The 15,676-nt window shown below is 35.8% G+C and overlaps 1 protein-coding gene across 1 annotated transcript; it reads left to right on the top strand.

Annotated features, from left to right (window-relative positions):
- The first annotated feature begins 1,989 nt into the window (after positions 1–1,989).
- On the top strand, positions 1,990–14,706 carry LOC132557813 (BLOC-1-related complex subunit 8-like). The gene is made up of 6 exons (XM_060222340.1): positions 1,990–2,076; positions 3,772–3,858; positions 6,108–6,220; positions 6,692–6,756; positions 8,836–8,943; positions 12,554–14,706. The coding sequence occupies exons 1-6, from the start codon at positions 2,025–2,027 to the stop codon at positions 12,630–12,632; spliced, it is 504 nt and encodes a 167-aa protein (XP_060078323.1). The 5' UTR covers positions 1,990–2,024; the 3' UTR covers positions 12,633–14,706.
- The last annotated feature ends 970 nt before the right edge of the window (positions 14,707–15,676 follow it).

Genomic DNA, 15,676 nt, shown 5'->3' with positions numbered 1-15,676 from the left:
CAATTTTTTACATGTCTTAACACTCATTCTGGAAGATGTTAAGGTCTACAGAAAGATCTGAACTCCCAAACAAAAAGGATCTAAATTCAACTAAGGCATTCAAATTTTGAAACATATCTCGCCTTTTAATGTCAAAAGTTGACATTCAAAGAAAAACCATGTTCACAGTTGCACACTGGATCTTCGCAAAGATTCACTTCAAAGCCATGTTTGAAACTACGACATTTCAGTGTCAATTTACTATGTATATAATTCAACTTTCGTTTTCCAACACTGAAGGAAGTAGGTAGGGATGCTGGATGGCACTGGTCACTGATAGTTCCATCAACGAAGAGTAGAAAGTATAAAAGAGAGATTTGTCAGAGAAAGTCTGAAACGGAGGGATTTGTCAGAGAAAGTCTGAAACGGAGGGATTTGTCAGAGAAAGTCTGAAACGGAGGGATTTGTCAGAGAAAGTCTGAAACGGAGGGGTTTGTCAGAGAAAGTCTGAAACGGAGGGATTTGTCAGAGAAAGTCTGAAACGGAGGGATTTGTCAGAGAAAGTCTGAAACGGAGGGATTTGTCAGAGAAAGTCTGAAACGGAGGGATTTGTCAGAGAAAGTCTGAAACGGAGGGATTTGTCAGAGAAAGTCTGAAACGGAGGGATTTGTCAGAGAACGTCTGAAATGGAGGGATTCTATAATGAATTTTGATATATAATGATAAAATAAATTTTATACAAAAGTTGTAGTTTTCTACATTTTCGTCGATCTGAAAGAGTGTCTAATCCTGATTCGAACTGCATATCTTTAAGGCCTGCATGCTATGATACGAGCAGCTGTTTTTATTCCAATCTAGTACAACCATCTCATAATTCTTATGCTGCAATAAAACTGACAGAATGAATTATTTAAAAATCTATCAACTGATTTGATTAAATATTTCATTAAAGATATAGATAAGAGTTAAAATAAGGGGTTTTGTTTGTTGTAATGAAAAGATTTTATAGGAAACTCGAATAAAATTGCTGTCATATCCAATGAAGTTTGGAACTAAATTCCGCCTGGTGTGATTTGTAGTAATTATTCTGACATATGTTAGGAGTGATACCAGGGTAAACAAGTGTTGAACAACAAGCTGCAATAATTTGAATTGATTATATCTTTATAGTCCAGAAATATAAACTGCTAATTTGATTCGCAACAGAAAGACAAAAGAAGTTTGCCGCTTGTGTGGAAGTCACGCGACAAAAATATATAATGTCGTACACGCGAAAATTCAGGTATGTGTATAATGCCACATTTCTTGTTACATGGTCTCGACCTGTTTAAAGATGAGTGAAAAACCTCTTGATGTTGTTTAATTCTTATTTGAAAATTTCAACTAACCCGTGGCTCTGTAACCAAGCTTTCATCAACAGGAAGCCTGAGACTTCGACACGTCTGGGCTCTTGACATGAGAGTGTTTCTCTGTGGATGTTTATGATTTAAATTCTTTTTCATAACAAGAGTCTGTGGTCGCTTTCACGAACCAAGCTCAAATTATTCAACCATAAACGGAATTACGAACGCACTATTCCACGGGTTTTACTTAGGTAGAAATCTGACTATCGCCCAGATATATAGCTGCGACCAAAATAAAAAATCCGGATAATTAGTCAGAACTTATTGGATAACGAACGCACCAAATGTTTGAATGCATAGTTTCGGGAAACAATGAACCAAAATAAAACATCACCCATGTTATCATTTACTTATAACATAAAAACATTTTCGGAAATATACATGTGCTTTGTACTGAAATTGTGAAAACTCAGAGTATTCAGCAAGTTTTAATTTCGGACAGACACACCAAGACACTCTTAAACTTCACATGCATAATATTCTGCAGTCAAACCTCTGACCCGATCTGTTCGGTCCAACAGTTTCAATCGCTTACGCAAGCGCTCCGGAGTTTGGGTCAATGTCCGTGTTCTTTAGTAGCGCATCCACAACAACTTCCGTATATAATAATTGCTATTGATTTTTAAGTCTTCTACAAGGTGTATGGACCATGCGATAAGCTATAACTATATTCCAGAGAGAAGAAGAATGCAAGGTATACATGTTGCTAAATTAGAATAATAGTAGAATGAGGTTAGATTTATTGTTTATGCAGGTGGTTGGGCGGAACGTCATCATATGATCAGATGATGATGGACCAGAGAATATTCAAAGATCTGATAAGCTGATCATTGCGTGTATTGTACCCGGTTAATCCTGTTTCCATCTACCGGTGTAAGCTTACATCTATGATAAGTGTTACATGTTGTTCTTATGTTGTTTATCTGCTCAAACTGCCCTTTCCAAAAACAAGCGATCGACCAGCATCTGATTATGCCAGTCGTATAATATAAGAAACTAGCTCCAGTTATGACTTATTTGTCCTAAGCTTTAGTGTGTGTGCGCTAACCCGTGAAGTCCCAAATTACAAATTTAACTGAATTTATTTAACAACAATTGCTATACATGTTTGAAGCTTATATTAAGCACTCTTGCTGGCCGGATAGAAGCACGTTTTTTTTTTGTGGGAGAAAACCTACGTAGTTGGGTAGGTAACCCTTTACATTTTCACGCTCATGCTGAGAATCAAACCCCAGATGCTTAGGTGAAAGGCGAGTGTGTTACCGCTGCATCACCAGACCACACAATTCTCAATGTTGTTATCTAACCTTATCTAGCTATGTCTATTTCACGCCTATGGCGAAGTGTTAAGGTAGGGAAGCCAACAAATTTTTCAACCTTGTCAAAAGTTCAATATGATGGCAACTATGTAACTTGATTGCACATTCATGGTTTCCCTGAGCAACGCCTAATTTTAACTTCTCTTTAGTTCTATCAGTTGAATTGAGCTGAAAATTACCTGCGATGATTTTGAGATGGCCTTGACCAAGTGTTATTTTATTTGGGTCTGTCTGAAATCTGATATGGCCACCATCTTGAAAAACACATTAAAAATTTCTGTTCAAGTTTCACTGGTGCCACTGAGCTTAAAATTGGTGGAAGTGTTAAGGAAGAAAAGCGGATAAAGTGTTGGTATTTTTTTGGCCTCAAAAGTTCAATATGGCAGGCATGTAAAATTCCATTTTGTAACATGATTGCACAGTCATGGTTCCATAAATAACATCAACTTTTAATTTCTCATGTTCCACCACAGGGATTTAGCGGGTCCTTGTCTGAAATGATCCTGAGATGGTATTTTTTGAGTTGGTCAGAAATCCAATATGGCAACAATGACAGCTGCCTTAAAAACAAATTTTAAACTTCTTCCCTTATTTAAGTTCCACTGATGCCAATGGTATGAAATTTTGTGGGAATATTGAAAAAAATGAATAAAAGAATGATTTTGCTGAGATACTCTGACCTGTTTTACTCAGGTAATAGTTATTCCCACTACTGTTGTTAACAGTTTGTCATATAACAGTCTTTATAGTCATCAGGTGACCATTAAACTCCTTGGGTCTCTTATCTTCAATTCTTATTTTGAGGCAGTATTCGTTACACATACATAAAAAGACAAACAGAGGTATAAAATATGACCTTTAAGTAGACAAATAGTTCCATCATCTAGAAGAATTTTTGCACCTTTTATCCTGTTAAATAACTTTCTTAAGTTTTCAAAACAACAAAAACTGAAAAAAACACTAATTATGAAGAGAAAACCCCCAACTTGTTAGTGTCCCAGTAGTATTGATTTAGAAAACACTTTTTTTAAGTATGAATTTAATGACAGATACTTACATGTACATTCAAGGTGGAGATGGTCTGTATAACAGAATGTCATCAGCCCACATGTTTAGGGAGGCTCAGGATGCAGAATTTGAACATAAAACAAAGAAAGGTATGTATATACATTTCTGGGGGTAAAGTGTTTATGGAATTCTAGGATATCCTCCAGAAATCTAGAAATTTATAAAAGATACTGGTGGATGATATCATCAATTAAATGGAAGAAAAAAGATAACTGCATATTTCATTTTACAATGAGATCAAGTCATAGAAATCTGCCAGCTGAGCAATGCATGCCCCTTGTGCCTCTTGTTTCCTCTGGAAAACCTGTGAACCAGAATTAATGTTATTTCAGAAACTTTCCAGACCAAAGGTAAACCCAGAATTCTATATGGTCCCTGCCCCCTGCCCCCCCAACCCCCAGGGGCCGGAGAGTCAGAGCCATAAAGTGTAGCATACTGGAATGAAAGGTGATTCAAAGGGCCAAGTGAGCTTTAGTGATACCTCAACCTTCATTGTCCATTCGTCCTTGCATTGTCTGTTAATTTTTCCTATGAATTGCAGCAAGTCTTGAACTACTGAATTTTAATAAAATTTGGTCTAAAGTATCTTTGGGGAAGGGGAACCAATTTAGTGTAAACAGTGTGTCTGGCCCCGAAGGGCCAAAGGTGCAAGGCCTTATATAGAAGATCTACCTTTTTCTTAAAGAATTGCAGGATATTGTCCAGATTTGGTCTGAAGCATACTTGGGTGAAGGGAAGTCAGTTTTGTATAAACCATGGGTTTAGGGTCAGAAGGGCAAGGCCCAATCAGGTACAAAAATTTCATTTTCTTTAAAATCTACCTTGTTCTTCATACATGATAGGATATGGTCCAAATTTGTTCTGAAGCATCCTTAGGTGAAGGGAAATCAGTTTGTATAAGCAATGGGTCTTAGGCCCCTGGGGATAGAGGGGCAGGGTCCAATATGAAAAATCTTTCAATTTCTTTCAAAAATGTATCTTGTTCTTCATTAATTGCAGGATATTGTCCAAATTGTCCAAAATTGGTCTGAAGCATAGTGAGCTGACAAGAAATCATTTTGATAGAAATGGTTGGTGTCTGCCCTCAGGGGCCAGAGGGGCATGGCCAAAAGGGGAAATAGAGCATATTCCTAAAAATCCTACTCCTCCTAAGAATGAATGGATTTTGCCCATATTTGGTCTGAAGCATCCTTTAATGAAAAGGAATCAGTTTTGTATAAACTTTTGGTTTTGGCCCTTTTGGACAGCCATGCAGGGTCCAAAGGGCGAAATGAATAATGTAAAATCCTTCTTCTGTGTGAATATCTTGATGTTATCCCAATTCAGCCTGAATTATGATTGGGTGAAGAGGAATCAATGTTATACAAACAGTCTCAGCCTTGTATGATGGGAATTATAGGACCCATTAGGGGAAGTAGGCAAATTGTTTTAGATCATTCTTCTGATGTAGGAATGCTTGGATTCTGTCCCAATTTGGTGTGAGGCATGCTTGGATAAAGGGGATCAATTTTGTATGAAAAGTAGGTTCTAGTCCATTGGGACCAGATTGGTGGGACCAAGTATGGGAAATTCTTCGAATCTTTATCATGTTGGAACTTAAGACATTCTTAGTATAAGGAGCTTATTTACTTACAAACAGCTGCATCTAACCTCATTTTGGAGGAGGGTTGAGTGTATTAAAGGGAAAATAATACAAGTTTTTTTTTTTTTTAATTTTTTTCCTAAGTTAAGATAATTTGATTTAAGCAAGCTAAACCAGATGAGTGATACAAGAACTATGGGCCTCATGGTGTGTTGTAACGTGTTTGAGGAAAAGGATTTCATGTTTGCAGAAATTGATTTTATTAAACAACAATTCTTCTTTGTAAGCTTTAGAACAGATGAGCAGTTCAGGCCCAATAGGCCCCTTGTTCTTTATGTTATGCAAGTTAGGGACACAACTTTTTTCTTGTCAAAATCTTCATGTTGAAGTTTGTTTATGATTCACCTTTCATTTTTTGATAGTGATCTATAAGGACACTGCTTAGAGGCCAAAGATGAAACATGGATAATGTTTAGTCAAAATGTGAATTCAAATTTGTTCCATCATGATAGTTGCCAGGGGCCAGTTGGGGTTAATTTGCTGGGTCCTGTAGAGGTAGTTGAAGGGCAGGAGCACAGGACATGGAAGGTGAAATTTTTGCTATATTACAGAAGAACATTAAAGTAATCTTTTATTATCTATAAATAGCTTTTCTTAATATATCCATTCTGTGTGATAACAACAGGTGAATATTTGTTATTCAAAACTAGGAATTGGCTTGTTTTATAATTTTCCGTATTGTTTTACTTATTACAGTGGCGGAGAAGATCTCAGAAGGTATGAATATCATAGCCAATGAGCCGTCATTAGCTTTCTTCCGAATCCAGGAACATGTGAGAAAGTCTCTACCACAGTTAGTGGAACAAAAGGTGATATTCTTATATTTCTCTCCAATCAGATTATTGTATTGAACATGTTATAAAAATACCTGCATATTGTGTCTCCCTGAACAACTTCATCATTCCTTATATACCATTAGTACATAATAGCTAGGCAGTTCAATACTTCTAATAACACTTTCTACATATATTTTTGACATTTGCAGATTTTAAGTCAAACACAAGCTGCAAAAGTCAGTAAATTTCATAGGTTTTATTTTCTTTGGATTTTGTAAGTATTTCAGGGGAACTAAACTACTTAGTGATCTCCTGAATACAATTTATCTGTGAACTCAAGTCCTAAGCAAAAGGCTATTTCCTCAAAATACAATAATCAATATAATTGATTGGTTAGAATATCAAGGCCTTAGACATTAAACAAAGCATCTGAATCATAATTTTATATTTGATTGTAATGGGATAGTAATAACTGTACATTTCAAATGATGTATTTCTTTCCAGCATGAAGTACAAGATTTACAACAAAAAGTCCAAGGAGCTAGTTTTGATACTGAATATGCTACAAAGTAAGATATATAGATTAAGTTGATCTATCTGTGATAAATAAGGTTGCTTCTCTGATTTCACATGTCCTCTGAATATCTGCTCTCTTTTTACCCCTGACAAAGGTAGATATATTAATCACTTAATCTGTGCAGGGATACATTTCTGTGTCTATGGTAACCATGTATACATGATATATCATGGTTAAGTTTAGTTTATATTCACACCATAGCATCACCCAACCAAGGTTTACACCGATATATTTTGGTCGTCATTGGTTAAGAGTACAGGTCAAAGGTCACTGTTGACCTCTTAAGCCTTGTGTATAACTGATAAAACCATACACAGTTAGTTGATACAGTAAAACTTTGATGAGTCGAACTTCGATGATTCAAATTTCTAAATGTTTCGAATTTTTTGCCAAGTCCCGATTTTTTCCCCTATATAATACTACTAATTTCACATTTATGAATCGAAGTTCTTGCTGTTTCAAACTTTTTTCCCAGTCCCATGGTTAAGAAACCATTAGAAATCACAACACATGAATCGAAGTCAAAAAAATTTACCTGTACGAGAAAAATCGAATGTCCCATGGCAGTTTTCACACCTCGGCGGAAGTGTGAACAATGGCCAGGCAAGGGCTAGACACAAAGTGGCGATAATCACTGACCATGTCTGATTGTCTACACAAGCTGTATTCTCAAGTCATTAACCGTTAAGTGGTGTGATTATGGCGTGATTGTTTGTTTGTCCACGTATGGATGTTGTTCCATCCTTTTTGAAATCAGTTGAAACACATACCGGAAGTGAACTGAACTCTCATCTCCGATATTCTGTGACAAAGTTGCGTTCGAACAGACATTTGATAGATTATGCAAGTGATCAACACGAGATATTGATAAGGAACTCTGCATATAACACAAACGGACACAATACACATCTTTTACAGGTGTATTTTTTGTGGTTGGACGGTCACCATTCATGAGTCGAAGTCCCGATGTATCAAAGTTTTCTTGATCGTCCCTTGAACTTCGACACATCAAAGTTTTACTGTATTCAAATATAGCATCACCCAACCAATGTCTATATTTGGTTACATGTTGGTTGTTATCAGTCAAGACTAAAGGCAAAAGTTCACTCCTGACAAAGTGAACCATTGGTATGGGATATGTTATGAACCTATGGACAGATTTCACCTGGTCTACACTTGATCTGATTGTGATGGTCATCGGTTACACTGAAAACTTAAAGGTCACACTAGACCATTTTTAAAATAAAATGCTTTGTGCAAGATATTACAGATAAAAAGACCGGCCTGTGCACTTTGTTTTTATTGTTAATGTAAAAGACAACAACTTCAGAACAAGGTTACAATATCTAACAATATTGAAGTATCAGTACAGTGTTATTCACTGTAAAAGCTGTGAACATTTTGATGTAACCACTAATAGCAAAATAAAGCAATTTTTTAGAAATGCTATGCCTGCTGTAGGAATGATTGGATATTGCCTAAATATGGTCTGAAGCATGCTGGAGTGAAAGGGAATCAACTGTTTAGTTTAGGCCACTTACGACAGGGCTCTTAGGGAAATAGAGCAAATTCTTTAATAAAATCCTTCTCCTCCTGAAGGAATGTTTTGATTTTGCCCAAATTTCGTCAGAATCATCCTTGAGTGAAGGGGATTCAATTTTGTATTAACAGTCTCATTCCCCTGGGTTGGGAGGAGTGGGGCCAAAGAGGGGAAATAGAACAAATGCTTTAAAGTCCTTCTTCTTCAGTAGGAATACCTGGATGCTGTCCCAATCTGGTCCAAAGCATACTTGGGTGAAATTTTTTTATATTTAGTGTATCTGATGATAACCCCCAGGGAGCAGAGTGGCAGGGTCTAACAGCAGAAATAGGTACATATGTTTTACACACTGTCCCTTCAGTTTAAATTAATCAATATTGGCAGATTTAACCAGATGAGTGATACAGGTGGTATGGGCCTCTTGTTGCAGTTGTGTGTCTGTCACCTCAGATACTAAAGAATATTTTCCATATTTCTGTCTCATGGACAGCTAATAGTAAAATAAACTTGCTTGTTATTTTTTTACTTCAGCGCTGTCAAGGGTCTGCATAAAAGCAACATCCACTTTCAGAACATACAGGACCTCCTAAAGAATGCCATGTTTATGAAGCAGCAGATTGACTATGAACGAGATAGAAGGTAAGTACATTACCTGTGATGGAAGTATTGTAGTGTATCAGAGTTTTACTTTCTGTAGATGGTGATGGCTGGTTTTAATAAAAAGTTTTGTGTTTAGTTTGAAATCTGTATTTTATGGTCATAATTGGGAACCTTTACTGGTTGTTCAGCTTCTTTCTGATGACTGATTTTATGTACATGTGTTTGAGATATACATAATGTCAATTATTATAAAATATATTGATTTCATTTTTATTTCTGTTTGACCTAAGGTAAACTATCATAACAAAATAGTGACTTTTTCTCTGTCTCTATGATTTAAGAGGTTTTGTACCAACAGTCCTGCCCTACACATATAGCCAATGGGAATATGTTATCTTAATCAGATTTTTGTAACATTGCTTTCAGCTCGACATTTGAAATGGGAAACTAAAAATATGAAATAAATCTGTTACATTGTAAAAGCTTAAATATTTGGAAAAAAGAATGATTTTAGGAGAGCAATGATCTTTGTTTATATTCATTTTTTAATACTAAATGGATGTAGGATCACTCAATTTGAAAGTTCATTCAGTGAAGTTAAGTAAATATTCAGAATTTCCATTCAATGAGTGTGAGTATTCAGCTACAAAGCCTGTAACTAGTTTGACAGATATCTGTCTTGTTTTGTGCTGCTTCCTCTCAAAGAGACCAGGAGAAGGTAAGACCTAGTATGTATGGTACAGCAAAGAAACAGTGTAATGTTCCTGGGGATAGGCATTCCCTTCCTCCCACCCCTACCAGTCCAGGGGCTCAGAGCCTGAACACACCCATCCACACCACCACCAGCACTCATACAGGTCGGAGGTCAAGATCTCTTCCTCCCTCTAAATTGAGTAGTTCTAGACCAAGGGTGACCACAGGATCAGCATGTAGTCCAAACTCTCTGTAAGTCATGGTTATTTTGTTTTCCACTAGTAAGCCATTGTTGTCTGACTTATAGACAAACAAGGCCTAACAGTGAGGATTAGAAATTATTTCTTTGTCCGGTGTTAATACATGATAAAGCAATGTTGTACATGATTTCTTATATCATTGAATACACTTATCCAACAGATTTTCAGACTTTCCCTTACACGTTGTTTAAATTTCAATAATTGTTAAATAAGTTATATCATCTGGTGTCATTATCACTCTAGTTACACTGAATGGACCCCTGGAGCTTCCTGTGGGATGGAACTAGATCTGTTGTTAAGTCCCATTTTCTATTGTTTATATTTTGTTTTCACACTGAAGTCATAAAAATTCCCAAAATACAGAAGTCAGGAATTCAAAATCAAGAAATAGATGGTCCCATTTTCAACCCAATTTTCCACCTTAATTGTGCAAAAAACCCCCTTTTTTCCGCTAGATGGCAATTTTGCAAACTGACCAGGAATAACACCCTGGTTTGATGGATGACCCTTTATACCTTTTCCTTAGAAATAAGATTCTAGTCACTTTGGTGAATGGTGATTGTGCTAATATTGCACCACTTAACCACCATTAGTTATTCATTTTATGAATCAAGATATGTAGCTGGAAGTTAGTGAGGCAACTTTCTGGATTTTAAGAGTTGAAGTTTGTTAACACTTTACCTCTATTTCACAACAGCTATTATTTTATATCATACCTATAATATCAGCAGTATATCTGTATAGTAATTAGTACTTGGACTCATTTACTGATCTCTGAATATATTTAGCTCATCTGGTCCGAAGAAACGGTGATCTTATGGTATAGCACAGCTTCCATCGTCCATCAACTATCAACTTTTCGTACCCCTTGCCATAAAATGATGATTGCCCATGTCTGTCACCCTATATCCCATTCTGTTCTGTCCTGTTTGGTCTTTTCACATCTCGTTGCATCCCGTTGCATTGTTAGCTCCTGGAATCTACATTATTTGACAGATTTTAATCAAACTACGTATGTAGGTCAATTTTGAGTATACTTTGGACATTGTTGTATTTCAGGGGCCCAAGGTCAAGGCCAAGGTCCTCACTGCTATATATAGAACATCATCAAATGATTCAAGTTTGGCCAAACCTTATCCAAGAATTAAACATGAATAATTAACAGTCACTACTAGTCTTAAATGAAAAAAGTAAATATTGACCAAGTTTAGTCAGAAGCGTCCATAGGGGAAGAAGGAACCAATTTGGTATAAAATCCTGGACTCTGTCCCAATTCAGTCTGAGGCATGCTTTGGTGAAGGAGATCAATTCTCTATAAAGATTGTGTTTTGGGCCTCCAAGGAAGTTCTTAAAAAGTCTTTCTTCTGTTGGAATGATTCAATTTTGTCTAAATTTAATCTAATGCATACTTGGGTGAAGAAAACTGTTATATATAAACAGTGCATTTAACCCCCATGAGGGCCAAGGGATGGGACCTTATAAAATATTTTCCCTCCAGTATAAAACAAATCAATTTCAGCAAACTTAACTAGGTGAGTGATACAGTCTCTGTGGGGCTCTTGTTTTAAATTACTGATTTTGTTTGTTTGTTTTCTTTTTTAATTTTTTTGTTTTGTTTATAAAGTCAATCATAGAATGAATGTTACTTTTCTGTATAATTATATAAATATAATTGAAAATCTATTCCTGTTACTTGCTGTACTTCCTACTTTGAAGTATACCTGTCTATTTTATGCCGTCTATACAGCTGTTATTAATGTATGTATGTGCTTAAGTTTGTTTAAGTTAATGCACTAAGAGTGTGAAACATATTCTTCCTTTAATAATTCCATTTTCAGATCTTTATAATTCTGTTTTTCGTGTGATGTGTTTGTGTATCTGTCATTAGTAGTTATTTATAGGTTGTTTGATCACCCAGGAATTATATTGGACACATCTGCTTGTTTTGAAATATCTTTTAAAATGTCTACACTTTTAATAACTTTTGAAGTATTTTTCTAAGCTTGGTTCCAACTGGATTTGAGAATATGAGTATTGTTACACTAAACACTTTATATGTGTATTGTAATAAATTTATGACTTGAGCTTGTGCTGACACAGCCTTTGAGCAGATTGAATGAGTAAAATGGTCACCAATTATTCTTGTAAGTTTCAACCCACTGTCTACAGAATCTTAGAAAGAACTAGAAAGAGTTTTCTTCAAAGTTCATGTGGAATGATATTCCAGGTGTGCCCTGTATATTGTATACATCCCCCCCACTATCAAAAAAGAGAAAAGTTTCTTGTTTTTGTTTAACTCCTTGATTTATTTTCAAACATATCGATAATACAATTTAATATAGAGGATCATAAAATGATGGACACAGAAATCCCCCTCAGATCACTTTAGTTTATAATTAACTGTGTTACTGTACAATTTTTGTTACATCATATATTGTTTTCAAACAGTATATTAAGTTTTCAGAGATCAACGAATGTGGAGATATTAAAACTGAATAGTCTTTGTTTGATGGCTAAAACCTTAAAATATGGCAGGAAATTTTGTCAACAACATTGAAAAGCATTAAATTTCAACATAAGGAAAGTGATCTGTAAAGTGTGGTTAAAATGGTAGAAAGTTACACAAGTTAGTAGCTTATGATCTGATACATATTAACTCATCAAAACACCTATAGCTATTTGTAATCCTGTTGCAGTGATGAACCTGTGATACCAGCCCCACAGCCAAGTATGCCTGTTGGGCCATCGTCAACATATGGATCCATCAACTCCTGACACAACAGCAAACTTAGGCCTGTAAACCTGATGCCTGTTTCAGAGCCAGATATCCCAAACCCCCCATCATCAATGTGCAGTCACTCCATCTTTGATTATCTCCCAAAAAAACCACATCAATGATGGAGTTACAGGCTGGTCATTAGATCCTCTAAAATCAGCTGATGTAAAATGAACTGTGGGAGATGATGAGGAAAACTATTTACTGGAGTAAAATCAAGTAATACTAGATATTTGATGCTTACTACAATCCTGTCTTGCTACAATTACCAACTAATTAATTATTCTGATTTTTGTAGGAATTATTCAGCTGATTGTTTCTTTTAGTTGACATTTGGATTAACATGCTTTCAACAAATACAGCATAAAACATTTTTATCCATCATGATTTGTCTGTCGTCGTGTGTCGTTAACTTTTCACATATTCGACTTCTTCTCAAGAACCACTGAATGGATTTTGACCAAACTTGGGACAAAGCATCTCCATGGGAAGCCGCTTCAAGTTTGGGAAGAAAAAGGGCGTGGCCCCAATAGGGGCGCCAGGAGGGGGAAAAAGGGGGTAAAATTAGGTAAATCTTTAAAAATCTTCTTCTCATGAACTAACAGTCAGATTAAGTTCATATTTGATATTTAGGGTCCTTATGGCAAGGTCTACATAGTTTGCGAATGAAAAACAAAATCGGGTCAAAAACGGCCCCACTAGGGGGCGCTCAAAAGGGTCGAAAATTCAACTTTGACCGATTTCAACCAAATTTGGTAGAAAGCATCCCTTAGTGAAGGACATATGAAATTATGTTGAAAAAAGTGATTATGTCCCCTTTGGGGCCCATAAGGGTTCTCAAGAACCAGTGGATGGATTTTCTTCTCAAGAACCACTGGGTTGATCATGTCCAAACTTGATACGAATGTTCAATACAAGGTCCTGGCAAGTGTTTTAACTTTTTGGGGTGATTCAAAATCCAAGATGGCCACCCTGGCCTCTGTTTGGCTAAGACATTTTGGACTTCCTCTCAAGAACCACTGGGTGGATCATGTTCAAACTTGGTACAGATGTTTACACGCGGTCCTGCACAAGTGTTGTTACATTTTTGGAACATTTTAAAATCCCCAGATTATTGACATATATTCATCAGGTGACCATTAAGGCCCCTTAGGCCTCTTGTTTTCCTCTCTTTTTCTCTCTCTCTCTCTTTCTCTCTCTTTCTTATCTCTCTCTTTCCTCTCGCTCTCTTTTCCCTCTCTCTCTTTCTCTCTTTGAAAGACAAATATTGGAAGTTATCATTTATTTATTGATCTACTTATTTTTTGGTAGATATCTTAATTTTGTATCCAAACATTCAAGTAATGGTGTATGTTATAGGGTAGTTATTGGCATTATTATAAAAGTACTGCAGTAGACTAAACATAGTGTTTAAATTATGAAGATTATATCCATGTTTGTATATATATCTGTTTATAATTATTTAACCATATGTTTTTGTTGTAGAACAATACAATATTTCTATATGTAACAAGTAATAATTTTATGATTTATGAAAAAAAAAAAAAATAAGATGATAGTAAGTACTATTTTGTTATATAGAGTGTAGCAATTAATTGAATTGAACTGTCTCTGTGTTTGATAAGTAAAATGTTGCATTATGCTATTTAGTTCCTCTGATATGTTTGGTAATTATTGATGTATGCACAATGTACCCACGTAATGTGTGCAGGTTTTTAATTTTGTTCTTTTTTTTTTTGGATGAAATAACTGTCCAAAACTGGGAATGTGTACATTGCGTAGCTATTGGATTTTCAAGTTTTTTTTTTTAATGGAAAAATCAAAGATTCTGTGAAGCGGCCATCATTGTTTGTCATGATTATCTGGTACTCAGAACTGACAAGAAAGGATTTGACAATTTATTTATGAACAAAATTAATAGATATGTATATACTGAGAAGCTTATTTCTGGACTTTCTTATGAGAATCATGAAAAGATTCTTGAGAATGTTTTCTTTTTAGTGAGTCCATCTGGGGAGGTAAAATGAAAAACTCAGAATGAGCTTAATAAATTGCAAACCAAATGAAAAGAAATTTTGACTGTTGTATTTCTTAATGAATCTACCAATCGAAAATGACAAACATTAAACCATAAAAACACTATGAATACAGCTACTCACATAATGGATAGGTGGCGTTTCTGAAACAGTTCTTCTGTATCTGTATTGTTATAATTACGTCATAGATTCTCAGCTTGGCTATAATATGACATTGATTTGTCATATTTTGGAGAGAGGGTGTTTGATTTTCAAAAGAATTATTTCAAAGATAAGATGGAAATCGGTACATAAACCTCACATGTTCGTAGAACCATACTAGAGACACGCTGTATTTATTTGCCCTATTATCATATACACACATATCTGTGGTAGCTAACATTATTGGTGAATAAAGATGTATGTAGTACCTGTGGATCCAGAGAACATCATTCTGATACAGGGCATTTCATAACAAGAGGCTCACAGGGTCTGTATCGTTCACCTGAATCTTAAAGCCCATCAGGACCAAAAGGTAAAATACAAAGCTATGAACGTTACTGAAAGGCTTTATAAAATAAATTTGAAGAGAAGGTAGGTAGTAAATAAAAACAAGTTGTTGTTTGTTTATAATAGTTTACTGAAGCTTTATTGTGCTTTGTTTACAATGACAAGGGATGGGTGATAAAACCAGTCGCATTGTGTACCGTGCCCACTTCCGTGTCTAGTCTCACCACGGCCCCGGAACCCCAAGAGTTAAGTATTATTGTACCAGACTGTGGTCAAGAGAACATGTGGGTTGTGGCATGACCTGACAGCATTCCCACACATTTGGCTGGTCCACAAGCCATGTTTGTTTTAACACTTTTCGCCGAGATTGAAGTGCTTGGCGACTTGTGCTGAGCAAATCTGAGGTTAGAACGTTGAAATTATAACAATTTTCCCTCAGATAGCGATCGATACCCTTGTGACAGCCTGTAAGTGTCCGGCCAAGCACCATCATTTTTTCTGAAACGACAGCAAAAATC

Source organism: Ylistrum balloti, unplaced genomic scaffold (genome assembly GCF_031769215.1).
Source record: "Ylistrum balloti isolate Yb309-2 unplaced genomic scaffold, AGI_CSIRO_Ybal_v1 Utg370728, whole genome shotgun sequence".
Classification (NCBI taxonomy): Eukaryota; Metazoa; Mollusca; class Bivalvia; order Pectinida; family Pectinidae; genus Ylistrum; species Ylistrum balloti.
The sequence above is the reverse complement of the archived record's forward strand: the minus strand, read 5'-3'. Positions and strand labels throughout refer to the sequence as shown.

What these genes read in the sequence shown, in the direction of transcription:
- LOC132557813 (XM_060222340.1), top strand. Translation starts at nt 2,025, where the DNA reads ATGGACCATGCGATAAGCTATAACTATATTCCAGAGAGAAGAAGAATG. An exon ending in AGAGAGAAGAAGAATGCAAG is followed by an intron (nt 2,077 to 3,771) that starts GTATACATGTTG and finishes TGTACATTCAAG; the next exon opens with GTGGAGATGGTCTGTATAAC. An exon ending in CACAGTTAGTGGAACAAAAG is followed by an intron (nt 6,221 to 6,691) that starts GTGATATTCTTA and finishes ATTTCTTTCCAG; the next exon opens with CATGAAGTACAAGATTTACA.